Genomic DNA, 27420 nt, shown 5'->3' with positions numbered 1-27420 from the left:
CCCTCTTCCAATCACTTGGCAGTGAGAAAAATTACCTTCGCATCCAGGTAACCAAACAAACACAAAGCCAAAATAACAAGTGCCGTGCTAATTAATAATAATAAGTTTCCATATACCCGCGACCATATTTTAATGAATGTTAGCATCAAACCACAACACGAGTGCATGCTAATTGAGGCCACTTGGTCTTTGAATAACAGGAAGAGGGATTGACTGGGGATGCATCATCAGTTGATGTCGCAACCACGGAAAATATGGAGACTCTAGTCCAGATTGGCAACAGCCTGCTGAAGAAGCCAGTGTCGAGGGTGAATTTGGAGACCGGAAGATCTGAGGCTGTTCAAGGAGAGGGCACCAACGAAGAAGCTCTTACACAATTTGCCAAGCTGCTTTCGGATGAAAGGAAGCTCCGACTAGCCAACTGACGATTCTCGTCTTAGAATGTTTTATTAGCATTTTTTTTGGTTTTGTTTTGTTGGCATTTTACTAGCATCCAAAGGATTAATATCCTTTTCTCGCCGGGCTAAAAAATTCCAAGCATTCATTTCTCTCTCAGATGGTTGAGAGATCATTAATTGCTCGATTCTCACGCATGTCAAAACATTTTATTTTTCACTGACTTTTCCACAAGGAGTTTCAGTGTATTACCAACAAAACAAAACAAAAAAACCAAACTCATAATTGACGCAGGTATCAATATCAATTTGCTCAAAAGTAGGAGAGTTCGCTAGCATCGGGCTTAGAACAAAACATAATTACCAAAAAAAATTATGAGCTAAGATACGTGAATATGTTTTGGAAATATCTAGTAACTAATGCCATGTAATATAAAACTTTCCGATTAATGGAATAAAACAAAAGTTTAGCAGGAAAAAGATGGTGGAGAGTTTGAGTCAGATCAAGAGTAAGTACTCGATCAAATGTTGCTTGGCTGGGCTGGCGTTCTTACCCTATAAAACTTTTGATTTTGTTAGGAACGCTATGGAAAAATCGAGTTGAGTTACCAAACAGATTTTGTACAGTAGCAACCCACTCCCAGGCCCAGGGTGAGTGGTGGGCCTAGTGGCACATATCTGTCGCAGGCCAATCTCATTTTCAAAAGACACGCAAAGGGAAATGCATAGTAAAAGTGCGTTTGATAAAATTAAAATATGAAATTTAAATTTATTAAATTATTGAATTGTTAAGTATTAAATTTAACATAGTTGAATACATACCACATTCAATGAAAAGTGAATAGTTTAACACTTAATTTTGAGAACAAGTTTTACCTAAAAAATTCAATGCCAATTAATTAATTCAGATGCTCAATTTTTAATTATCGAACAATTTAAATATATTAAAATCTAAATTTATTAAATTTAAATGTTAAATTAACTTATCAAACAGGCCTTGACTCGAGGCGTCAACAGGCCTTGGAGACATCAGCGCCAGGCTGCATGTTCCCCGTCTCCCTAAACCCCACCGCACCACATCTCCAGTCCCCAGCCAGAAAACATTTGTTGTTTCTGCCCTTAAAAAGCAAATAAAATCGCAAGACGCTTATTGTTGTCAATTGTTTAATCTGCTTAGTATCAGTAACCAACGTCTTTAGACGAATGGCTAAAAGGGGGTTCGAGCTAGCCAAACCAATTCATTAGGTAATAGCTGATTCGGGGAAATTAAAGAAAGCATAAGACAGATGATGCTGCCCCGGCCGACTGACTGGCATCTTGTCCTACGTAAATGTTGAACCAAAATTCTAACGGCTAGCGTCCGATCCCAAAACCTACAAAACAAGGCGATATCCCCAAAGCTCCAAACCCGCTTAAGGAAAACAAATCCTAAGATCCTCAGAAGCTCATGTCGAGTATTGTTCATTGAATATTTATGGAACCTGTCAATTCATCGTAGTCCAATCTCGCAGGGAACCAAACAGAAAGGAAAAACCAATAAACAAGGTTGCTCTACGTCCACGCATTGGAAACGAACTCAGCTCAATTCAACATGACTACATGAGTACCTTTCTTCATAAGCGCAAAAGCTAAATGGACTCCTATGGCGAAATGGAGGATCAGTCTGAAGTGAAGGAAGGAAAACCAGGAGAAACTATTGGGACCTTAATGGGTGCCAAGATGGCAGAACTACAAAAACTGAAGGAGAAACTCACGAAGGCTAAGGATGAGGCGGTACAATCCTGGTTAGATTCCAGACCTGTGATTGATGAGCTTGAAAAGCTACAGTCAGAACTTGCAGATGCAAAGAGCCGAACATCCCCATCCAACGTTGCTATTTCAGAGCTCGAGTCTCAGCTTGAAAGGTTGAGTATCTCTATCAGGGCTAAGAAGGAGGAAGAACTGAAGATCCGAACAATGATCAACAGGATAAATCAGGTCTTGCAACAGACGCAGGAAGAGATGGAGGAGCTCAAGATGGAAAGAGACGAAAAACACAGAACAAGATTGAAACTGAAACAAGTTCTACGTCTAAGGAGGCAGACTCTTCGCACTTTGCAACTCACCCTTAGAGCAATACGATTTGAATCAGAAGCTTATGCTGCATCAGCTCATGAAGCACAACGCTACATCAGCCTTTTCCAGACAGATGACACTGTGGTCAAGCTTACTCAAGAAGAGTACCATGCGTTAACAAAACGAGCTAGAGACGAAACTTCGCTGGCAGAATGGCGAATTGCAGTCTCTATGGAACAAAAACAGGCAGCCGAGGAAAGTCAAGAGACAGCTGCCAGAAGATTGCAGAACTTGTGTTCAAAGAATGGATCAAGCAAAAGGAAACATCCTGCTCATGGGGTCATTAATCAACATACTGCAGCAGAAGGGGAAGAACAAGAGCAAAATCTCAAGGCAAGATTCCACTCCAGAAATGGACAAAACAGTCTCCCAAAAGTTCAGGTCAACTTACAGGCCAAATCTAGCCAGAGGCAACCACAACAGAGCTTTAAAATATCAAGAAGTAAAAACAGCTATCTGTCCAAGAAAAAGAAATTATCCACATTTTGCGGAATAAGAGCTTTGGTAGTCAAGATCAAAACATACTTCAGATGATGTCAGATGCATACATGTACTTGCGATCTACTTGACACATAACATCGCTTTGAGTTCAAGTCTGTATAATTATCCCTATTTGGTGTTTGAAATTTCATGTTTGTGTTCAAAATAACTCGAACTCCACAAAAAGACTGCCTGTATAGAAGAAAGAAAATGATTTGCCATGTTACTATTGAGAGCAGAAACAAATGTACTAAATTTCATATCTTGTGCAATTCAGTATGTCCAGCAGCAATGTCAGAGGGAGAAAAGTAGAGGCCAGAGCACAAAAAGTCATCTTCTGAAAGAAACAAATAACGATCTTCACGTTGACAAAAGTAACTACAGGTGAAAGTACCTGATTTCAGTTGTTAATCAATGTATCCTAGCATGTACAGAAGACCTGACAACTGTTGAATACTGCCTGCAAATGAATTTGTAATTCAAAATCTCCATCTATCCATGTCAAGAAGAGTATCCAAGAAATCAATTCAAATTACCATTCATCTGCATTTAGCTCATCTGGAACATTCTTGAGTAAGTCTTTTTCTCCCTGTCACGTCTATCAGCAACCTGCAATTTGAGAAGCCCTTTTGGGAGTCGGATTACATTTTTGTATTTGGATATTTTGACAAGAAAGACAATGTCTAGCATGAAGCTGTTGATATCAAGATTCAAATTCACTGGCCTTTTTCCTTGCTGCTGCAAGCTCCTTCTTTATTCCACCTGAAAACAGTATGTGTAATGCAATTATTGATCATTTATAGGAGACGGTAGATATTTTAACGTACTACCTCTAAGCATAAATTTAACCCTGCTCTTTCAGATTAGTCATCTAATTGCTGTTGACCCGAAATACAAACCTTCACAAAATCTATGGATATTATTACATTCTAAACAAATTTTTTTCTGCTAAAGCCAGATAATATCAACTATTTTCCAACAGTGGAGATTTGCAAGTTGAAAAAAAAAAAAGAAGTTTAATGTCTAACTATCCATCTAGTCATATGTCTGGAATAAATCTACGCAGGACTGAAATATTTCAATTAGTGCGTCAAAACTCAATACAGTTATCCAAAATTTGGTCTTCCATTTCATGAACATCTATAGTGTATGCTATTTACCATCATTTGGCTCCAAATCCAGTGCCTTCTTGAAACTTTCAACTGCTGCATCGATGTCGTTGAGTGCCATGTATGCCTGAGAATTTAGTGAGGACAGATTAAAGGCCTTCAAAACAGTTGATCAAGTGCAAATGTCTACCCAGCTGAAGTAGATCAATCTACAAAAGAAATAGTGCAAGCCATACATGCTAAAACATGGCATATAGATGACGCAGATAAGGATATACATATAAAACACAAGTGAGAATGCACACAAGCAGCAAATAGTTATGAATAAAATTTGACCACTCCTTCTTAAAAGTTCTCTCATACATTCCTGTGTTTTTTTTTGGAGGGGGGGGGGGGGGGAGGGGGAGAGGAAATTTTCATTATTTTAATTGAATACTGGTTTATCTCAAGTCTCAACAACAGGTAAATACTTATCCTGTTCAAATCTGTCTAATCTTTACAAAAGAGAAAATATTGCTTAAACTACATTATAATCACCAGCAAGAAAGAATGCCAAGTTCTTTATAGTATGGCAAGCAACCTAAATGGTGAAAGCACAGCAAGCAAATACTGCAAATAAGCGGCAAAACATTGCAATTAAATGGATGAGAGTAAAAGTTGAGAAAGTTAAAAAGACAAAATGGTTAGTTTTAGCCTATTTTAATTAAAGCTACTGAAACCACTGACCTGACCTTGGCGATAGAAAGCTTTTACATTGTCATCTGCATCACGAATGGCAAAGTCTGCATCTAGCAATGCTCCTTTAAGATCTCCTAACTTCAACTTGCAGGCCTGGAGAGGAAAAGTAAAGACATTGGCAGAACAAAATAGAACACTGACTTTGTTATTTCTCAAGATACTTTCCAATACAAAAAACGGAGTGGGTAAATGCTTCACATGCATTTAATTTATATGCAACTAATGCAAGTGGCAGTGTTCATATTCAACTAGGATACAATAAATATTTAGGAAAATAAAAAGTGTGGACAAAGTACACGCACGCACACACGTGTGTGTGTTCCTCTGTGTGTATGTGTATGTATACAGCAATTAGAGTCTGACGTATAAAAGTTTAAAACCACATAGCAGCAGTTGAAAATTTCTATTGTTTATTTAACAAGAATTCTGCTATTTGTATTTTTAGGTTTAGATCAAATTCTGAAAAGACAGCCATTGAACAAATATATGAGAATAGTGGAGTTTTATACACAAGTAAAGTAGAGGATGCTCCTTGGTTAGAAGTTCAGCATTTGAATAAGAATGTGCTGTTGCACAAACTAGTTGGAAAAAAAGATGTTGGAGACATTCTCAACACATGAGATACTTTCAGTATCAAATTATGCTGACAGATGGTACACCATAAGAAAATCTTAATCAACCATGTTGCTTGTGATACAAATGTTGCAATGTTGAAATCAGTAAAAAACTGCTGCACAAAAGGAAAAAGAAGAAAGGAAGCAAAATAGCTCAGCACTGGTGAGATGTTTTGAATAGTTGATGGAACTTGGATAGCATAAATTAATCGTTCAACCAGGACAACAAAAGAGAGCATTTAAATCGCATGTAGAGAACTGAACTAAGGTTGCAGTAAAGACAAAAATTTAGTCAGAATTCTGTATTTTCGTTAGAAAGCAAAGCAAAGTATCCCAATTTTCAAAGTACTAGCCCAGTACAAATGTACGTTATGGTTGAACAATTCAAAAGATGCTACCAGCCAAATTTGAATATGTGGATAGTAATTTTGAATAATATTGTATGAAGATCTTCAAGGTGTACAATCGTCTTGAAAATTTGATACATTGTCAGTTAACTTGGAGCAATTACAATTCAGACATCACGGTAAAATAACTTACAGAACAATTAGTAAATATCTGAGACTTGGTCTTCTTCAGGGAATCACTTTTCTCTGTCCAATCACACAGTTACAAAAGTTAGAAGGACTTGTCATCTGGTGATTCCTAGTTTCTGCTTGTCAAAAGTTTTAACTGTCATTGGGCAGAGAATGAAGTAACTAACCTTCATCAACATCATCCATTTCCCAGCATGTATTCAAATAGCGAAGAGCCTTACAGTACTTTCTGTGAGCCATTTTGAAGTCTTGCTTCTGTATCAGAGTAGTTAGGCCATCCAGTAATATGCAAAATAAAGAAGGCTTAAACAAATATAAAATACAGGCCGATGATCTAATTTGGTGGCATAGGTGAAGGATAATGTGGCCTATTTGGAGAAATTACACAAAAAGCTGTCAAGTAAATGGGAATGTTATTGTACTTTCTCGTTTCACAAAGCTAACACCTAAGCAAATACTGAAAGACCAGCATGCTTAAATTTACACGGCTATTATATGATGAATAGGCTCTTAACTAGACGTGTACCTTAAATCTTTCATTTCCAAAAGCTTTTACAGAGTCTACAGCGGTCATCCACCAAGAAATGTCATCTGGTTTCATGCTTAGATCAGCTGGCCAATCAGGATAACAGTCACCATCTTTGAAGAAATTAGATGTCCCATCATCTGCACCTTCAGGAATTTCGCCACAATCAGCTATCATGACATCAAGAGTCGGATAATAAGCCTCCGTCGTGGTGACATGCTCAATTGAACGAATCACGCCCAATCCCTTGATTACTCTCCCGAACACAACATGCTTTCCATCCAGATGAGAGGTTTGAGTTGTAGTGATGAAAAATTGAGAACCATTAGTATCGGGACCAGAATTAGCCATGGATAGCATCCCTTTCCTTTCGTGCTTGAGTTTAAAATTTTCATCTTCAAATTTCAAGCCGTAGATGGATTCACCACCAGTTCCATTTCCGGCAGAAATGTCACCACCTTGTACCATGAAACCCCTAATAACACGATGGAAACAAGAGCCCTGCATCCATGAAACCACACCTTTCTTTTAAATAATTTTTTCCAGTTAGACAAACATTCAGAAACGACATAATTTTAATTTTTTTTGCCCAGTGACTTCACTTTGTCAGAGAATTACTTACCTGTTTGCAGACATTCTCTGCTACTCAGACGGAGCCTAAAGGTGGGAGTTCCTCACTATAACTTAAGCCTTTTAGACTTGATTTACCGATTTTTATATTTTCGGCGATGCTATCTTTCTGTACTAACTTTTTGGTTAATAAAATATGCAGATAATCACAATGTGAAACAGTAGAATGCAAAGCCGTCCACTCGAAACAACATTTACATCACAAACACGCGAACTGCACAGGTTCTAAAAACAAAAAAATGCAAGCTTGTAACTTCATATGACACCACCGAACTTGTAAAAAAGCTCGTAACGAAATTGAAATTTCTACTTCGGTATTAAAACGGAAGCAAGTAAGTCGAAACTCGAGAAATTATGTCATAATAAATATAAAAATAATTTTAGTGTTTCACAAAGGGGAAAAAAATGAAAAGCAAATTCTGATACAACACAAAAACCTATACAAAAAACATTGCAGAAAGTTGGCATATGTAATGAATATGTTGAAAAGAAAACTGTAGCATTAGAGTTGAGATAATCACTAGGACAAGGAAAAGAGAAACCTTGAAATGGAGGGGAGCGCCGGTATGAGGACCGATGCCTTTCTCGCCAGTGCACAGAGCCCTAAAATTCTCGGCAGTTTTAGGGACAACGTCACTGTAAAGCTCCACCACTATCCTTCCTTCCAACTCTCCCCCAATGCTCATGTCCAAGTAACATCTCGGATTCCCCATCTCTCTCTAACCGGGAAAAAGCTTGTTCGCCACGCCTTTAGCTTTTCTTTTGCTTCTCTGCTCTGCTGCTACCTAGTGGCGGTGGTGGTGGTAGTAGTGTACTAGGAGAAGCGGTAGAGCATCTGCAGAAGTAGAACTGTCTTTTTGTTTTTCCCCTTTTTTTTTTTTTTGTCGCGGAGCTGGGATTTGGTGGGGCCACTTTTGAGGAGTGTACGAGTCGTGCAGCGAAGAAACCGTTTAAATTTTCCAGTAGGCAACATTCGTCTTTACCAGGTTATATGTTATGTGGACCAGCAATGGGCGGGATTAGGGACGCGAAGGACACCACCAAATCGACGACTGATCTTGCTCTGGGGCCTGGTCTGCTACTGGCCCATGGGAATATATGGTGCTGCAACGACTAGTCTATTGCCTCCGACAAATCCTGTGTTCAGATTGGATTGATTTTACATTGTATCACATCAATTATGGTTAATTCGAGAAGTGAATCTTACATACATATTGATGATTAGTATATATATTACTATTACAGTTGGATAACAAAATTTAAATTTAGATAAATTATCATGTATTTAATAATGATAATTTATTCACTGTCAATCAATATAAGATTAATTTTAATTTGAGCAGAAGAATTTCTTTTTCTTCCAAATCATCCAACATTCACCTTTAGATTGTGTCAAAACGATTATGGACATATAGTTAACTAAATATTCTTTCAAAACAAAAAAAAAAACAGCTAATGCAACTAATCGTTCTAAGCCCCAATTCTTTAATTTGTTAGCCAACTAAATATATTGATGAAAGTTCAAGGCAAAATCCAGTGAAGCACAATGTAGTTATTTAAATTCAATTATGTCTTTAAAAATAGGGAACACAAGATATCAGTTAATCATTTGGATTCGGCTAACAACAGCTGTTCAATAAATTTCAACTTTCAGTTATTAATTTTGATATAACCAGTGTGTGAATACACGAGATGCAATAAATGGGATGTGTGTGCTCATATCGTAAATTAATTATAATTAGGTGTATTAATAAATTTTCAGTGGACGCTGATAAAAAACAAACTCCTACTAAAAAAATAAAATGCAATGAAGTGGACACCGATTAGAAAAAAAAATCTCATTTTGTTTTTTTACTATTATGCATACAAAAGCCATCGGCTATCAAAATGCATAACTTGTATTACCATAACTAACTAGGTCGTGTGAAGAAGAAGAAAATTCCTTGTCAGAGTGCATTTCTTTTCTTTATCACTTCCTCGCCATAATTGGCTCGTGCATAAATTATCACGACCGCTATCTCGAGAAAAACCAACCAAGCCGGGTCCTGGTGGTGGCGTGGAACTGGCAATAGACTGGTAGGAATAGGATAAGAATTGAGCTTACAGGATTTCAGCCTTAAGCCCGGACACCGTACGGGAGACCTCCAACCATACAGCGGGCTTTTGTCTGTCTCCTGCAGCGGACTTGTCATTTGACTACTGGCAAAAGTAGGACTACTGCTTTTATAGCACTGCCTATGGCTATGGCGCGTGGACTACTATTCCTGCTGGGACATTGATACGGATACAAGCAAGGCCTATGGTTTCGGGCCTTAAATGAATGGTAGTACTAGTACAACTACAACTACTTTTTGTGCAAAATAAGAACACGGCGAGAGCGAACAACTATTGGTCCAACAAATACTACTTGCGTTTTTATCCCATCCCATGTACTATGGTTTAGGATTGTAATCCAACTGAACTGTTCAATCAAAAACTTGATTCGAATTCGGGTTAACCGAGTTCGAATTGTTTGATAAATCGAGTAAGTCAAGTTTGAGTATCCAAATACAATACAATAAGACTCGTCCAGTCTTATCGAGCTTTTTAAATTTAATTTTTTAATATATTATTATTATGAAATTATTCTTATATCCAAAAGAGTGATTGTATTTACGAAATGTTTCAGATCGGATGAAAATTTTTAAAGAACAATAATGTCTTTTCGCTAAAAAATTATTAAAAAAATAAAAATTTCTGACTCAAACTCAATAAGGCTCGCATTGACTCGAGCCAGTGCGAGTCGAGTTCCAGTTCTGAAAGCAATCATCGAACTCGAAACTCGAACTCGAGTTTCAATAATACTACTCGCTCGAACATCCTTCTTGCATATCGAGTCAAACTCGAGTATAGTTCGAATATAGCGATACTCGAATTCGATTCGAATCGATTACATCTCTGGTATGGCTTCAATCTCCAACTCAACTGAAGCGTGAAGCGTAAATAGAACATGTGTTCTATGGAAAATGAATAATTTACTAATGCATCTGGAAAATGCAACTTTGGGGGATTTATAACAAAAGACGCATTAATTCCAAAAAACAAAAAAAGCCATGAAAACATAATTGACAACCATTGATGATTTACAGGAATTGAACGACATTTTTCTAGTTCACAACTCTACAATTCTTCCTTATTTGTCCATCCTGCCCCGTCAGCACACCAATATTGCCCATCTTTACCATTGACACCCCAAAGTCCTTGGAGAAGAGGAAAGGGAACTTGCTGTAGTAGGAGACCATTGCAGCTGTAGTGTTGTCGCTCATAAGAACTTGGTCAGACCCAAGAAGCCCAGAATTGTTCACGAGATTCTTGTAATAGGAGTTGTCGAACTTGCTCACGCTGGCTGCGTCCAGTGGAGCCAGATTGGAATCGGAGCTGGCTTCATTTGGACACAAGCCACGCAAACTGGTTAGAAGCGTTGCGTCTAGAGTTGGATCAGGATTTCCCGCCCCATCAAAATTAAATAGCCTCGGCTTGAAGGTGAAACATTGAGCGAACCCAATGGTGTGTCCACCTGCAGGTTGAAATTGCAAATTTCGAAGAATTAAAGGATTAAGCTTTTTTGCATTAAGGTATTATGAAAGGAGATATCATATCAGGACAATTGAACTTGATGATTCCCCCCAAGGAAAAAAAAGAAGAGAGAGAGTACCTGAAAGCACGACCACGTCTTTCATATCGAGTCCCTTGTCAGTAAACTTTGCGGTGATGTTAGCCAGGGACTCGAAAGGTGAGGGTAGCTGTGTGTTGGCCGCGTCTTCACTGGCAGTAAGGCCGTCTCGGCGGCCCAAAAGCACAGGCCAATACGGCCCTCCTGCCTGAGAAAATTGGTGTTATGTACTTGGGTAAATTTATTAGGAGAAGAACATTGATCAAAGAAATGCAAATGGAAGTGGAACTCAGAACAAGGAGAAGTTCCTTACAAGGTAGACGGCTTCTCGAGCAGCAAGTGCCAATATATCAGCGCAAGAAACAGTGGATGGACAGGCTTTCTCCACATTAGCCTTTATTGCATCAATGACTTCAAATCCTCTAGCTGAATTCTTATTAGGAACTGCATTCTTCTCCCCCTTTATTGTGCTGCTATCGTCCAGTAACACAGATCCCTCGCACCCCTTTACCACCAAACGTAATCTAAATTAACCATCAAGCTCTAGAGACTTGTGCAGGCAAAGTACTTTACTGTGAATTCAAGATTATTCTTAAAGTACCATTAATGCGGATAGTAATTAGTAATAGCATCAGTTGATCCTGACATATTATGCAACTCGTTCAAGACAACATTAATTTCTTCTTTCGTCACACAAGAATGAAAAACTTTGCTGTATGCTCAGTTCCTTCTTTAGTTGAAGTTTTTGGCGTCTTGATGCGGACGGAAATTCGCTTCGGTGATTTGTTTTTACTTTATGTAAAGTAGTTAGTGGTGTTCAATGTGCACGAAGGTGAGGAAAGCATACGAGATAAGAAGTGTGATCACATTAACAAAACAGTCATGAAAGTGCAGGCGTAGAATAGAGGCAGCCATTCGAGTTTCGTTGTAGATGGCAGACCAGACACCATAGCGAACGATCCTGGTTAAGTTGGGACAAGCATCATCGTAAAACTTGTAATCAAGTTGACCATGAACAGAACAACACAGAAAAAAGATGCAGAACCAAGCAAAAGTTGAGGGTCTATAGGCAACTATTCTACTAGGACTCATATTTCGGTGGCACAAGTGCAATAAAACTCGGATTCGAAAGTTAATTGGCTGTGCAGATGAAAAGGAAAATCTGTCCAATTTATAACGGAAGGGAGCAGCTCGTTCTAATATGCATGCTCCCTCGCAAAGAATTGAGAGCGGATAGTGGCAAGGTCACTAAGAAGTAAGATGTCACTTTCAAGTTCCAGTTTTTCAACCCAGTTGGGCGGAACACCACAACTTCTCTCATGGGAGTGAAGATAACAGTCAGCAGTGCACCACCTCAAGGTGTTTTAAGTATACAAATCCTGAGTGCTGGGATGAGGCATATATTTCTCCACAATACACCGAGTCATCAATAATAGACTATCTACCTACATAAATCAAACCTCAAGATTCAGTCGGACATAAAAAAGTTTTTCTACGGAGAAAAACTGGGATGCTGGTGCTCTGCATTTGTCTCCCCAATTATTGTGCTGAGAGAACTGTACCGACCGAGCTCTTTTCATCATTAAAAGGACTACTTTTTTTTTTTAACTAGCTAAGTAGACTGGATGATGAGACGACGAAGACTTAATCTACGCAGGTAATAGCAGCTCGTCAACCTGTGGCCTGTGCAGTGCTGAAATGCTGCCTTTTCTGGACCGAATCATTTCCCTCCACATTTGTTACTACTATGGTCGTGACTTATCTGTTAAGAGTCTAGAAGCGCTGCAATTTGCAACTTACCTGTTAAGAATCTAGTTGCATCAATATATCTTCTGCTCAAAACCAAAACGATCAGCGAATGAGATGAAAGATCTCGCTGATGTGCAAAGAGAACAGGCCAATAATCATATGCGCCTATGTTGGAATCGTGCAAATATTCAGGTCAACTGGGAGATTTTTATTAATGCAGACGCACCATCGCATCGAGGGACATTGGATGTGGTTCAGTTTCTTGCTACTGTGACCACTTGATTAATTAAAAAGTGACCATGACGGCCGGGATATGTATAGTGGCCACGAAAAATGTTGATAATTTGTTGGTATTGTGTTTTGTTCCAAATGAGACACAGAAAAAAGTAGTAGTTTACGCTGCACTCTTATATCTCGAGTCATGTTACATGTCTCTTATCAAGTTTTGCTTGCATGGCCACTAATTTCAAGAGTGGTTTTTGAAAAGTCAGTTGTGCTATATTCAAAATAGCCTCAACATCCGCTCTTGATTCATTAAGCACGTGATTTTCAGTGGTTGAGCATTATTTCGGATTAGGGTTATTATTTAGTTTGACGAACAAAGATATAGATCGAAATTTTAGGCTTGGTTTGGGAGTTTAGGTCAGAAAAGAGAAGAAGGGAAAACTTAAGTTATGAGAGAAGAGAAGAGATTGTTATGTTATTTAGACGTTTTGAGAATTAGTGGAATGATTTTGGACATGAAAGTCATGAAATATTTGTTCAAAATATTTTTAAGGATAAAATAAGAATTTTAAAAAATTTTCACAAGCTTCCTCTAACTTTCTCTCCAATTTGGGAGGAAAAATTTTGCCTACTATTCATCATTCCATTTCCTTTCTTTTCTCCCTTACTAAAAACTCACAAACAAAAGAAAATCAAACTTTCTCTTTTTTCCTTTCTTTTCTGTTCAAATCGTCAACTCCCATATGAACCCTTAGCTTCAGTTTGCAAATTAGAATTTAGCTGGCTGGAGTTAGGGCTGTCAACGGGCCGGGTCCGGGCCGGAATTCATTATTCCGGACCCGGACCCGAATTACTGTGCCGGATCCGGATCCGACCCGTTTACCCGACGGGTCTTTTATTCTATGTTCCAGATCCGGATCCGGCAGGTCCCGGATCCGGATCCGGGTCTACCCGAACAAATTTACCAAAATTTATAATTTCTAATAAAAATGAGAAAAAATATATTTGTAAACTAATTTCTAACTAATGCAAAGAAAAAACCAAATAAGAAAAGAAATCAAATTAACTTTATTAAAATACATCACCCTAATCAAATTATATTGATAAATATATATATTTTAAATTATTAATTCATTTATATCCGGATCCGGGTCTAATACGGGTCGGAATACTATATTCCGTATCCGACCCGTTTTTTTGTTTGACAAAACGGATCCGGATCCGGATCCGGGAAACGGAATTAAATCCCTACCCATACCCACAATAATTTCACGGATCCGGTCCGGATCCGGGTCTAGACCCGACCCGTTGACAGGCCTAGCTGGAGTAGCTCCAGCGGACTGGTAAAAAAGGGGCCCAATAGGAAGTTTGGGCTAAAATTGCTGCTCCAACAGTATAGCACAAATGACGGGCTTGCACTTGTACCTCTTAAGGGAAGAAAATGGAATTAAATTTAGTTTTTACCAAGAAAAAAACGTACGTGTGTGTGTAACAGGATTCCAGTAGCATACCTCAAGATTTTAAATATTCGCGAAAGATAAGTTAATCATAAATTTGAGAAGAAATTCCCAGCCGAAAGTGGTTTATAGTTTAAAATTATAACGTGGGTCACATTCCTATTTTCTATTCTACAAATGATAAAAATAATTGTTTTAAGTAGTTACTCGTCAGCCATTTGAATAAAGTATTATTTAAAATAATTATTATAACACTTTTTGTGATATAATGTACATGAGATGAGATAAAAAGGTGATTAAAAATATAAAAAAGTGAATTGAAAAATGAGTTATTTGGCAAATTTGAGCTATCCAAATAGATTGATATACCTAATATCCGGCCATGAATTGAGGCATGAATTATACACATTTAAGAGGCGCAAATGACAATGGATTCGGGAACATTGGCTAGAAAGCGAATAAAATCCCCTTACAAAAGGAGAAAAAAAAAAAAAAAAAAAAAGGAACAAAATCCCTTGATGCCTTCGGAAGCTGTCAATCTTTCACTTTTTTATATCTATAAAAATCTAAAGATATATGCATGGAAGTTCAATGGTAATACCTTACAACTTGTGGTACTAACATTGAATTAAGTTTACATCAAAACCATTGATCTTAGTACCCTACCAATGCGATACACAGTCGACCAAGCATTTAAAAAGGAATGAAGTATAACTCGATCATCCATATAAATCTCGATTTCTTATCTATCCTTTTCTTATTTTATTTTTGCATGATTCCTCCCTTTTATTTCTTTCCATCCCCAGCAGCATTCAATCACAAGTCGGAGTGAATTTTTCCCGACAAGCTCCTAATGGGTCGGCCGAATTCCATGCAATTTTGTTTCAGAACAAGGCCCAATCAAGACAAAGAAAAAAAAAATAAAAAATCCCATGATTCGAGCAATCAATATCCACAACGCAAATGATCATATCATATCAGCCACAAATAAAAAACGAAAGAGAAATAAAAAGTTAAACAGATCTGAAGAACGAAGAACAAAGACCATAAACTTGTTCCTTCCGTTGAACACCAAGAAAAATGACAGCTCTTATAACTAAAGCAAAAGAAGTCGATAAACTGTAAACGTACTCCCGTGGCATCCTAGAAACTAACAGAGGTCGTAGCAGCAAAAGTACTCGAGACGGCTATCCGAGCAGTCATAGAAGCAAGAACAACTGCATCAAACAAAACCCATTAAAAGAACCAAAAAATTTATTTAAAAAAATGGCAACAGCTAACTAGCAGTATTAAATCTTGTAATTTTACTCGAAAGGATTGATGGGAATTTCAAGAAGAAACTAGAAAGGATTAACAAGAATGGAGAAGTAAAAGTACCATTCATTCATAACTTTGTCCTGCGCATCTTTCTGTGGAGGGTAGTTGCCGTCTATTGCTTGGACCTGGGGAGGTTCCATCTCAAAACTTGCACTCTTTTTTGTCGGTGAAGACGTAGAAGCGTGGATGGATATGGATGATGGGCCAGTAGCAGTAGTGACTACCGTTGTTGTGTTGTGGGGAGGACTTTGTATATATATATATACGTATATGTATCCGATTCCTAAATTCCTAATCAATGGCTTTCCCGCTTACCTTTCCGGATGATTCAATTAGAATTAATTCTTTATTCTTACCATTGTTAACTAGTAGTTTTGACGGAGTGGACTTTACTTTGACCTGGGACCACCTAATCTTACACGATTCACGATAACGAAACGCCATGCCCGGAACGATGTCGTTTCTCGGATTGCCCTGGAAGAAGGTCCCTCGCGTTCGCTTCGCGCGCTATTTCCTCTTTAGTTTAATGGACAAACAAATATTAATCGTTCGACGAAACGGATGCTTAGATGGATTGCTGACTTCGTGGTTTGTGCATCAGTCATCAAAACATTAGCTCCCACCATCCTACTGGGCGCATACAATACATAAGCTCTGTGAAAAATCTTCACAGGCTTCTCCGGTTGCACCCTCCTCCACTCGGTAGTGGCTCCACACCTTGTTGCACCCTTGTTTGGAATGTGAGTTTACACACTAAAATTTTTAAGTTTTCTCTAAACATATGTATGCTCTATTTACCTTTTTATCTTACCTCCATCAAATTTTTTCCATAGAAGTTCCTAAAGATAAAAATTCAAATGGGCCAAGTCAAAAGCTTTTACTGCATGTTCTTTGATTGTTGTGATTGAGCAGGTTGTGAAGGATGTTTGAAGAATTGGCGTCTGGCTGGAAGGTGTTCAAGGCATATCAAGATGCCTTTTGTAAAAAGCTGCACATTTCCTGTTTCTAGTTCTTTTTGCGTTTGTTGATTCTCGGTGTGTTAGTCTGCCGGCAGTTATAGGCTTTTATTGCAGGTTTGCATGTTTGATATACTTGTGTGTTAGCTGTAGGGATCCCCCTCACTAGTGTGTACGTTTTCACTATACCACTAAAAAGAGTTAATTACCCCCAAAATAAAAAAAATAAAAAAAAGACAAAAAAAAGTTGCAGCATCCTCCACCTCAGTCACAAAAATGTTAGGAACGAAAAATGGCACATGTCTTGTTGCTGCAACAGCTCAAATTTGTGATATTATCTGTCCAAGAAGAAGAAGGAGAAGGCTTACTATTCTCCACAGATCTTATAATGGTAGATCTTCTTCCTCCCAAAGAGTATCTTCCGACAACAGAGGCGCACGGAGAGGGCCACAGATGGGAAGTGGGACACACACAGCAACCTCTTTCAAACATGCTGGCTACATTTTAATCTGTGGATTAGTTGACAAGTAAATTTTGTCTTGCTAGAAAAAATCCTGAAGAGCAGGAGCACAGTGACTTGATCAAATATTCAAAATGATATTTACAATTCTTTCAACTCTGGCCCGGCATGCTTATAAACGTTCCACATCAGAGAAGAACCGCGTTGTTGAATTCTCTGACTGAAGAATCATAATTGGGCTTTGGTTGCTGCTATATTGTTCAAGCCCTACACCTTGTGAATAGACACAAACTCCTACTTCTGAAAACCCAGGTCCTGCGACTATTGTGCTTCTATCTCTCAAAGTATGAACAGAAACAAAGAGGCAAAGAGCCTACTGACAGCAATTCCTATGGCTGCAAGCTACCTACAAGAGCACAATAAGTTCCAATGCATCTGTAAACTGAGGTCTTTATGGAAAACCACGTTAAAACAAGTGTTAGATCGCCTTCCATTTCTGTAATGGTTCACTGTTAGCCTCTCTTCATGAATAACTTCACATAACAGAATCCAAGTGTGGAGATGGACTAGGAAGGACCTCCAATGTTGAATGAGGTGAATGACAGGGCTACCACCTGTAGTGTTAAAGTTTTGTAGCGACATCGTTGGCCAATCTCACTGGAGCAAGAGAACCATGAATGTAGCTGAAGCACAAGGACATTTCAAAGTTAACACTAATTCAACTGCCGACTCAGTAGTCAGCGCTTACAATAGATGGTTCACATGAATGTGGTGAAATGACAAGATTTTAGAGATGATTTGGCATTAATATAGACCTGCTTGTAAAAGTAAAAACTTGCAAAGATGGTGTATAAAATATTAATGAACATTTTAAAGCATAGAGTAACTCTTACTTGTCAGTCAGTTTTCCTTTGGCAATATGCATATCTGAGTATGCAGGGACTTGATCAAGCTTACTGTTTGAGCGCTCTCTTTGGGAACTTGCATCATCCTGTCAACACATAATAGCATAAACAATAATAAACCATAAACATGGAGAAGCCATCCATTAGGACAATGTGCTGAAGTAGTTTACCCTCAATTTCATCCCACTAAGAGACAGACTGCAGGATAAAATATCTGGTGGATGAGAGGTTGTAACAAAACGGTGTTCCAGTAATGTGCTAGCTGAAGCCCTTTCTGCAGGATTCCTACGAAAGCAACAACGCAAAAAATCCTTCCCTTCTGCTGACAGATTTTCAGGTATTGGAGGGGTCTCTTTGAGTACCCTAAACATGGCTGCAGCCTGCAGATTACAAGCTCAAATGAAAGACTAAAAATTGAATCAAAATTTTCTGATGCAAATGGAACATAAGTACACGTGTTGTATTAATCGTATCCTTCTTCTTCTTCCCTCCCTCCATCCCTCTAGAGAAAAAGAAAAATATAAATGTAAATGGGGACAGAATTCCTTGGAATCTTGATTTTAGTAGTTTTATTTAACATATTGCAACAACAAGATCATGCTGACACTGATACATGATAGTAAGTCAACTCTTTTTGTCTATGCTAGTTAGTACCATGCATAAGGTGCCTTGTACTATGGCATAAAATCCTATAGGTTCTAGTGTAAGGTACCGACACAATCTCATGAGAAATTAAGACAAACTCTATTTAATGAGTTGTGCTTAATTCAATCATGAAAGAGAACAAAGGAAGAAGTGGAAGGAAATGGTTCCAGCTAATCAACCAAAAAAATTTATCAAAGAGATCATATTCAAAAATGTTATTCTGCACTTGAAGTGAATCAAGAAAAGCAAACAAAATGTGCGAATTTTCCAACATTCTGAGGGAGCTACCACCAGAAAGCAAGCTTATTAATCAGCTAATATCAAGTAAATTCAACGATAAAAATGAACATCGGAGCTTACCCCTTCATACTCACTCCATGGAGGTTTTCCATTCAACATTTCAATAATTGTACAACCCAAACTCCATATATCTATAGCCAATGCCAGATCGCTATTAGAATCCTGTTGCATCACAGATTGCAAGAGCTGCATGAAATAAACTAATATCAGATCTAGAAGGCGAGACAATGTGCTTTCAGAAACATTATCTTGGAGAAGATTATACCTCTGGGGCCATCCAATATGGGCTACCTTTTAAAGAAAGATTAGCAGCATGGCCGCTGAGCTGCAGAAAGAGAAACCTTTAAGTTTGATCATGATAAAAATCAGAAATAGCCTGCCAACAAGAAGTCAAAGTAAATAGCAACAAAAGAATTTTCAATATATGAAGAGATGACATCAGATGACATGATCACAACATCAATAATTCTTCCGTTGGTACCACCAAAACCTCAGATCTAATCTTACAGTTCCCTGGAACTATGAAATTCAACCTTGAAAAAGTGCAGTACTGATGTTTCATTGGCAAGGAAAGGCTCTATAACAACTTGCTATATGTTCAAGCTGAGATATTTTTCCACAAAGTTTGATTCCTCAACAGCTTTTTGTTTTTACTTTAGGAGCATAAAAATTCTTTATAATTGATATAATGTGCTTCAACTATATTTTATAAAGAGCATAAAAATTTATAACCATATTTTATGAATGTCCCAAGATCAAATAATGTGCTTCAACCTCACCAAACACTGAACTTAACGTCGATTTTGTAGAAAGAATTAAGGCAATCCTCACCTCCAACACCGCAAAGCTTTCCTAGCTAGCTACCCTTGCTGTTGCCTTAACCAAATCATAACCCAACAATATATGATGTATCAAAATATTATGATGCAACAAGTATCAATGTTCATACAACAGTTAAGGAGAATGCTGAATACATTGCCTGGCCGCAAAACAGGAAGAGAGAGAGAGAGAGAGAGAGAGAGAGGGAGGGAGAGGGGGAAAAGGGGCGGGTGTTGAGGACTGAAGAGTTCAATCAACAGCAAACTCCAAAAAAACAAGTAAGAAAATTCTTTGTATATATAGGCCTTTTTTAACAAACAATAATTTCCCTTCTTTCATTTCAAAATGATACAAACTGTAGTAGATACAGAAATCATCACCTACATGTTTGGCCATCCCAAAATCAGCAAGCTTCACAACCCCATAAGCATCCACAAGCAAATTTGCCCCTTTGATATCCCTATAAAATCCGGTGATGGTCAAATTTATGTGAAGTAAATCTCTAAACTCAGATGTAGGTCTTACGACAGAAATTCAAAAGGGGATCACCCGAAATAGAAAACAGGCAAAGGTTACAGCAGAGTATAACATGAAATCTTCATACAATCTCTAATAACAGATGCACAAGGCGTGGAAAGGCTCCCCTTATTACAATCCATTTATTGGCAAATCAAAGAAGCAGGAAATCTACCGCGCCAGACTCCACTTGGCCGCATTAGTAAATCCTGAAACCAGACTTTGGAGTATTGAATTTACCTGTGTATTGTTTTCGTACTGTGCAAGTAAGCTAGCCCACAAAGAATATGGCGAGTAAAGTTCCGTACAACAGATTCCGTAATTGCTCCACAGTGGTCGTGAATGAATTTATTGATTGAACCAGGATGAACATACTCTAAATATATGTAAAACCGATCACCAACCTACAGAATCAAGAAATTGCCTTAAGGCCTGTAAAGAGGTCACTGAGGAGCATAATGAATGGCCCACTGGAATACTTACTACTTCACTACCATAATATTGCACAATGTTCGGATGCTTGAGATGACTGAGAACCTTAATTTCCTGAGACAATGATATAACATTTAAAGAAACAGTCAATTTTGTGGCTTGAAAAGTAGAAAATGGAACCTGTAGCCAAAATTTTGGTACTTAATTTCAAACCATCAAAGACAAAAGGCAAAATGCAGGGAAAAACTAATTTTGCTTCAGAAAATAGGCATGCAAGTACATGGAAATGTAGTATTCCCCACAAATGTCATCAGAACACATATAACACTAAAATATTGTTTGAAACCTAATCAAGAGTGATCTGTTAAGTGTGTTTAATCAAATGCCTTGAAAAGAGATGAACACAATTTGCCCTTAAAAAAGTGCACAAACAAGTTGTACATTCAACTGATTGAATTATTAGCATATTCTCATGAAGCATGGCTAACCAGAAAAGAAACAAGGAGCTGTGACTGCTTTAATTACAATAATAGCTGTAACTGATACACTTTTTTTTCTACTACAAATAATTTTCTTGTCGTTTACTTGCCAATATCACTGTGGACATGATGGATGGGATGCAGTTTTCATGCTTTTCCTAAAAGTTTTGTCAGATAGAACACAAATATTCTCAAAGTTGCCAACTTGAAATGTTGTGTTGGCCAATAGGATGGTCATTATCAGCTAATAGAAGCAGCCAGAAAAAGTCGGATTTAGCAGCACACTCTGTATTTTTCAAATATGAATTACCAAGCTAAAGAATCAAGCAGAAGACCAACAAAGTAAAACACAGCACAACAGAATGCATACTCGAAACTTACCTGCTCTAACTGCCTTATGCACTCAGCAGATTTTGGGTCATCTGGCAACATTTCAACCTCTTTCATTGCACATAAAGCTCCAGTTTTTCTGTCAAAAAGAACAATCTAGCAAATGTATAGAAAATAGAAAAGAATTGGAAAAATGTTCAGAATTTCCATACTTGTTGGAGGCCACGTAAACACTTCCAAAAGTCCCACGCCCAATGAGCTTTCCCTTTTGCCACTGACTTTTGATGGGAGCTATATCCAGTTTAGGAGTTAGCTGGGGAATAAGGGTAGGCTGTGAAGCCATGGCAAATCCTGGAGGGAGAGGTAAGGGATGGACACTGACACTGGCTTGAGCATTGCAATCATGTCGTGGCACTGAGGTCTCACTTGATAGCTTGTTACACAATGGTGATGCAGGCCCATTAGGACTTTTGGAGAGGTTAATTTTTGGACTAGGCAGTGAAGAATTATCTACAGGAAAAGCAGCTATCTCAGAGGAGCTTTGATAGGAGAATCCAGGAACTAGTGTTGAATCCAGAGAAGGCATCTCTGGTGCAGACCAAACTTGAAAAAGACTCGGTGGAGTCATGTACTGAGGTGTCAAAACATCCCCAGCATTTCTGTGTGGGCTAAGTGCAGGACTTGCATAAGGACTAGCAGGAGCACTAAGGGGAGTACTCATTCTATAGTTATCGGGATTTCTCTCTGAACCATTCACCTTTGGAGGTGACTTCCTAGATGACCAATTGTCAGTATTTTCTACATTTTTCTGAGCATCTTGGCTTATTAACCTGCATAAGCATGATTTGAAAACAACATCGATAAAGGTCAAGCTTTTCCAGATTCAGAGGGCATCAGGAATGCAAATCCAATGGAGTGGTTTAGTTGTATGACGAAAGACACAGCAAATGGTGCAATGAAAAATCAAATGTTGCAATTATCTTAAAAACATAATTGTTAAAGATCCCTATGGAGTAAAAGTGTATAATTCTAGATATTTAACTTTATAACTTTTTCATCCAACTCAACCAACAGATGGGCTTCAGGATCTCTGCTCCTAGTATTGGTTTTTGCTCCAAAGAGTTTGAGAATAAAAATTTCAAACGATTGAAAATCCACATGTAGAACAGGTCATGTTTCAGGCAAATAAATTCTAGATTGATAAGCTTAAAGTATGAAAAATAAATGATTGGATAAGAATAGATTGAGCATCCAAATCTGGATTTTCAACTGCATTAACCCACATTTACAGGTTGTTGACATATTCTGCTGCCTTTGACTAGTGTTATATCTCTCCGATGCAATCTCTGTAGCACCTTCCTAATAAATTAAAATTTCTCGTTAAAACTCTAATCTTGAAGCTTTGCCACTTGTCAAATGAGTATATTTCCAAAAATACCAACCATGCTAATCCTCTCTCTAACCAAAAAGCAGCACGAGTATAATCAGGGCAACGAAAAAATATGTCTGCCATAATCTGATACCTAAACAACCAATTCTTAATAGTTATTCATTCCAACCGAGCTGAAAATGTACACAACCGACCATCTTCAGAATCTCATTTAAAGCTTGAAACGAAGCATTGCATTTTTAAAAAATTCACCCGTGAAGAATGGAGGATATTTATAGTCTAACCAGCCTCCAATAAGCCAAATAAAATGCTGAAGATTTCTGAGCTTGTGAAGGGCAAGAAAAAACCAAGCTTTTAAGTGCAATTATGATTAATTGTAGGTATATAAAATAAAACGAATCATTAACGTTCATTACTTGGAATGTGAGCCAGAAGTATCAATTTATTTTCCTATTTACCTCCCAGCCGCATTGCTCGACGTGGCTGCATCATTAGTCATAACTCCATTGAGACAATCGCTCTTCTCTTTTTCTTTCTCCTCTGCGCCAGACTCCCTTTGATGCGCCTCCCCCGGCGACGGCAGAGGGACATTTTTTGACATTGTCCTGTCGGAAGCAGATTTAGAATCACGACGGAGCAACATCTGCAATTCCGGCAAGGGAAGGGGTTGAGGAGACGGCGGAGCGGCAGCCGCAGCAGCTGGGGAAAAAGCGCCCATAGATAATCTAGCAGGCGAATCGTCGAAAGAAGCCCGAGTGCTGCGCGAGAATTCGACGTCGCAATCGGTCAAATGCCGGAGCTTTTTGGCTCGCGTGAGCAGACGGCCGCTCCGACCACCGCGGCTGGAGAACAGAGACGGTTTTGCAGCGTAGCGGCCGCTGATTATGCTATCATCGGAAGTTGATTTGGTGGAGGAAGACGAGGAGAATGAAAATGCGTTTTGCAACCAACTGGCTGTTGGCTTTTTCATTGTTAGTGGAGAGGACAATGTGGTGGGCATGCATTGTACGGTGATATGGTCGCTCCGGTGTTCATGGGCAAGGAAATTATGGATTTCAATTCGCAAAATTTAAAATTTTATTCGAGCTATGAGAACCAACCAACCGTAGGAAGATGCAGCTTAATTGAATCAAGAAAACAAACTAAAATTCACTAAACAAAATGCAAATCTAATCAAGGAGGAAGAAGATGAAGCAAAAATCTGAAGAAACGCGGTTACGAGAAGAACGTAGCTCCACCAGACAACCCAAAAAAAAATAAAAATGGAGGAGTGGGGAAGACCGCGGAGAGAGAAGGAGGCTGTCTCCCTCCAAAGGTCAATATGTCCTGCCACTTTTTAAAATTAGCTAAGGTCGACAGTTAGACTTTTTCTCTTTTCTGTTTCTGTTTTCCTCATTTTCCCTTTTTGCAATTTGTTCACCCCTATTTTTCACAAATTTCTCCCTTATCATCCTCGTATAGAGTGGAACGGGATTGAGAAAAGTAGTTCAATTCACTCTGTCTATTTGGATTTTTAAGTACCAACTACCAACCTCAAACGACTTCACAAAAAGCGTGTTCCAAATTACTTTTAGTTCTCAAAATTACAGTTAGAAGTGAACCCCCCCAAAAAAAAATTAGTTTTTAGTTTATTGTGTCTTTAAATAAATCAAATTTCTTTTTGAATTAATCTTTTACACACTGATTGTGTATACACTTTCACCGTTAAATACATAATAATTCCAATCATGATGATGTATGCACCGTGAGTGTATAAAAGGTTTACTCAATTTGTTTTATAATCAAAGGTTAAAACCAAGTCCTTATACCCATTTATGAACAAGCCCAAAGTCCACTTGGATTTTTCTTTTTTATCTTGTAAAGTAAGTAACTTTTTACCTTCTTATTATATCAAAAAATTTACTCTTTCTTGTTAGAAATGTACGATTAGTTATGATTAGTTTGAAAATAGAAAAAATAATTTAAGCAACCTTTCTTGTAAGTTACACTCATAATCAAGTGCTATTTTCTATGCTTTGGTAACTAGGAAAGAGCACATACAACACACTAGATAATCGAGTTTAACTTTGAGTGTTTATAAATAAAATAAAATAAATTTTGTTACTCAAAAAGAAAAAGATTATAAGGTTAAGGGGACAAAGTGATGCATGCAAGAAACTAGGGGTGTAAAGTGAAAACTAAGCAAAATCGATAAAAATATATATATTAGAATTTAAACTACAAATAATGTATAAAAAATTGGCACTTTTGATTTGCTAATAATTTTAGTTGTTCTTTTTTTTAAATATAAATAAAAATAAAAATACTCCTAGTTGTTAGTTGTTACTCCGTCCACCGTTGGGCATATCTGGACATAAGAGAAAATTGTGTAGAAAAACTCTCTATCAGTGAAACTCGTTCTAAAGATGAAACACCAAAAATTTACCTGCAAGAAGCAATTAAAAATTACAAGTTTAAGCGATAAATATAAATATAAAAATTTATAAAGTAAAAAAAAAATTATTGAGTAACATTTTTCGACTTTATATTACCATCGCGCAGCTGAGTTATCTTTCACTTTATTTTAATAGAGTAGCATTTTCCAATTTTATATATTACAGTTATCGGAATATAGTGTTGACTGATGACCCAGTCGCCTGTCGCATAGGGGCTGGCACGGAATGCCAAACAGTTCGCCGTACAACCTCGAACCCAGTAAGCCTGGCGGAGCCTCAGAGAAGAAATCAATAAAGAAAGTCTACGGAGCCTGCCTCCGGAAGACCGAGAAAATTTTCCACGCTCACTATACTTTGCATTTGACTCTCTTCATTTGCAAGCCAAAAAATATGTACTGTATAAATAAAAAAAAGAAGGGATGATGCATGTGAATATGGTAAATGAGGTTCCAATTGGATTGTTGAACTTGACTGCAAATTGGTTTAAATCCATTTTTCTGTCATGTTACTTATGCAAAAGATAAAATAAGTGGATTTAGTACATATTCTCAATTAATTTTAAGGAAAAATCGTTCAAAATATTTTTTATATTTTACAAAATGACTTTTTTTTGTTCTTCATTTTTAAAAGTGTAATTTTGAGTCCCTTACAAATTGACGTTGATCAAATTTGGTCCCTACCTAAATTTTCGACTAATTTTATGTTCGAATCCACCACGTGCCTTACGCGTAATCAGTTTTTAAGAACAAAATTGTCAAATCAAATTTTACATAATCCGATTCATGGTCCCTCACATTTCACAAAATGAATTTTTTCATCCCTAACATTTTACGAAATAAATTGTTTCATCTCTCAGATTTTACAAAATGAATTTTTTCATCCCTCATATTTTTAAAAATAAATTTTGCATCCCTTATTGATCATGTGCACCAATAATCTTTTTTTTTTTTAAAACCCATGTATATATCTATTTGATTTCAGTTAAATAGTACGAATAACGTATAATATATCTCTACTTGATTTCACCTAAATAGGCTAATCGTAGTTATATATATGCTATTCAATAGATATATACAGGAATTTAAAACTAATAATTTTGTTTTAAACTTATGTAAATATCTATATGATTTCACAATGTGAACCTATTCAATATTTGTGACTATCTCTTTTGGTAATAATTTATTTATTGAGTTGTATAATAATACCATCTAATTCGAATTCTATAGTTATGCTAACAAATTGCAATTTGAATCTAAAATTTCTACTCGTCACTTTTAAGACCAAGAGTTGAATTATTTGCCTTGTGATTGTCTTTAATTTGAAAGTGCCAATCACTTATTCTTTTTATCATATTTTTCTTTGTTTATTTTTTCTATCCAAATTTATTTTGATATAAACATTCGATAATATTTAGGATTAAATGTCTTATTTGTTTTTAATTATCGAGTAAAATAAAATAAATATAAGTGAATAACTAAAAAAAATTTTAAATTCATGTATATATCTATTTGATTTCACTTGAGTAGTACGGATAACATGTAATACATCTCTATTTGATTTCACCTGAAATCAAATAGATATATGCATGGATTTAAAAAAAAATTATTCGCACACATGATCAATGAGGGATGAAAAAATCTATTTTGAAAATGTGAATGATGAAATAATTTATTTTGTAAAATGTGAGGGATAAAAAATTTCATTTTGTGAAATGTGAGGAACCATGAATTGGATTATGTAAAATTTAATTTAACAATTTTGCCCTCAAAAAATAATTACGTGCAAGACACGTAGTGAATTCCAACAGAAAACTAGTCGGAAATCTAGGCAGAGACTAAATTTATTAATATGAATTTGTAAGGGGTGTATAATTACTTTTGAAAGTGAGGGATGAAAAAAGTTATTTTACAAGATGTGAGGGACGTTTTGAACGATTTTTCCTAATTTTAAATACTTCATTTTAACTTTTGATTTTCAAAAAATTATTTTGTTGCAGTTTCAACTGATTTTGAAAACATGGCTATAGATTTTTTAGATTTAAGAAAGCTAAAACTTACAAGCATGTCTTAAGTTACTTCTAGATTCTGCTTTTAGCCTACTTTTTTATGCAAACGAAAATATTCTTTAATTTTAACATAGTTACTAAACTACCTTAAGGTTATGCACATATTTTTTTTTTATCATATGCCGGTCCCCATTTTCTTGTATTC

At 37.1% G+C, this 27420-nt stretch overlaps 3 protein-coding genes and 2 long non-coding RNA genes across 6 annotated transcripts; 1 reads left to right on the top strand and 4 right to left on the bottom strand.

The window, feature by feature from the left end:
- Positions 1–615, top strand: LOC113753817. Its single transcript, XR_003465086.1, has 2 exons — positions 1–47; positions 201–615. It is a non-coding gene; the product is annotated as an uncharacterized LOC113753817 (long non-coding RNA).
- Positions 616–2967: 2352 nt separating this feature from the next.
- Positions 2968–7995, bottom strand: LOC113751250 (peptidyl-prolyl cis-trans isomerase CYP40-like). Its single transcript, XM_027295187.1, has 10 exons — positions 7686–7995; positions 6514–7014; positions 6155–6242; positions 5992–6044; positions 4826–4930; positions 4151–4226; positions 3715–3752; positions 3527–3599; positions 3385–3450; positions 2968–3182 (listed from the first exon to the last, which is right to left on the bottom strand). Exons 1-8 carry the CDS (start codon positions 7854–7856, stop codon positions 3540–3542), a joined length of 1092 nt encoding a protein of 363 aa, XP_027150988.1. The 5' UTR covers positions 7857–7995; the 3' UTR covers positions 2968–3182; positions 3385–3450; positions 3527–3539.
- A 2097-nt stretch (positions 7996–10092) lies between these two features.
- On the bottom strand, positions 10093–11924 carry LOC113753409 (peroxidase 10-like). 2 transcript variants are annotated; one of them, XM_027297552.1, is made up of 4 exons: positions 11663–11924; positions 11109–11300; positions 10838–11003; positions 10093–10699 (listed from the first exon to the last, which is right to left on the bottom strand). In XM_027297552.1, exons 1-4 carry the CDS (start codon positions 11885–11887, stop codon positions 10290–10292), a joined length of 993 nt encoding a protein of 330 aa, XP_027153353.1. In that variant the 5' UTR covers positions 11888–11924; the 3' UTR covers positions 10093–10289. The 2 variants fall into 2 exon arrangements, with proteins under 2 accessions (XP_027153353.1, XP_027153354.1); XM_027297553.1 differs by lacking the exon at positions 11663–11924 and adding an exon at positions 11397–11605 and having other exon boundaries at positions 10094–10699.
- Positions 11925–15145: 3221 nt separating this feature from the next.
- Positions 15146–15788, bottom strand: LOC113753662. The gene is made up of 2 exons (XR_003465053.1): positions 15604–15788; positions 15146–15443 (listed from the first exon to the last, which is right to left on the bottom strand). It is a non-coding gene; the product is annotated as an uncharacterized LOC113753662 (long non-coding RNA).
- Positions 15789–17051: 1263 nt separating this feature from the next.
- Positions 17052–23934, bottom strand: LOC113753633 (mitogen-activated protein kinase kinase kinase 5). The gene is made up of 11 exons (XM_027297834.1): positions 23234–23934; positions 21598–22215; positions 21437–21524; positions 20628–20690; positions 20385–20548; positions 20013–20088; positions 19075–19134; positions 18870–18995; positions 18035–18244; positions 17853–17950; positions 17052–17642 (listed from the first exon to the last, which is right to left on the bottom strand). Exons 1-11 carry the CDS (start codon positions 23773–23775, stop codon positions 17582–17584), a joined length of 2106 nt encoding a protein of 701 aa, XP_027153635.1. The 5' UTR covers positions 23776–23934; the 3' UTR covers positions 17052–17581.
- Between the last annotated feature and the right edge of the window lie 3486 nt (positions 23935–27420).

The sequence above is a fragment of the Coffea eugenioides genome, chromosome 11, assembly GCF_003713205.1.
Source record: "Coffea eugenioides isolate CCC68of chromosome 11, Ceug_1.0, whole genome shotgun sequence".
Taxonomy (NCBI): domain Eukaryota; kingdom Viridiplantae; phylum Streptophyta; class Magnoliopsida; order Gentianales; family Rubiaceae; genus Coffea; species Coffea eugenioides.
Note: the sequence above shows the minus strand (reverse complement) of the source record. Positions and strands in the feature narration are given on the sequence as shown.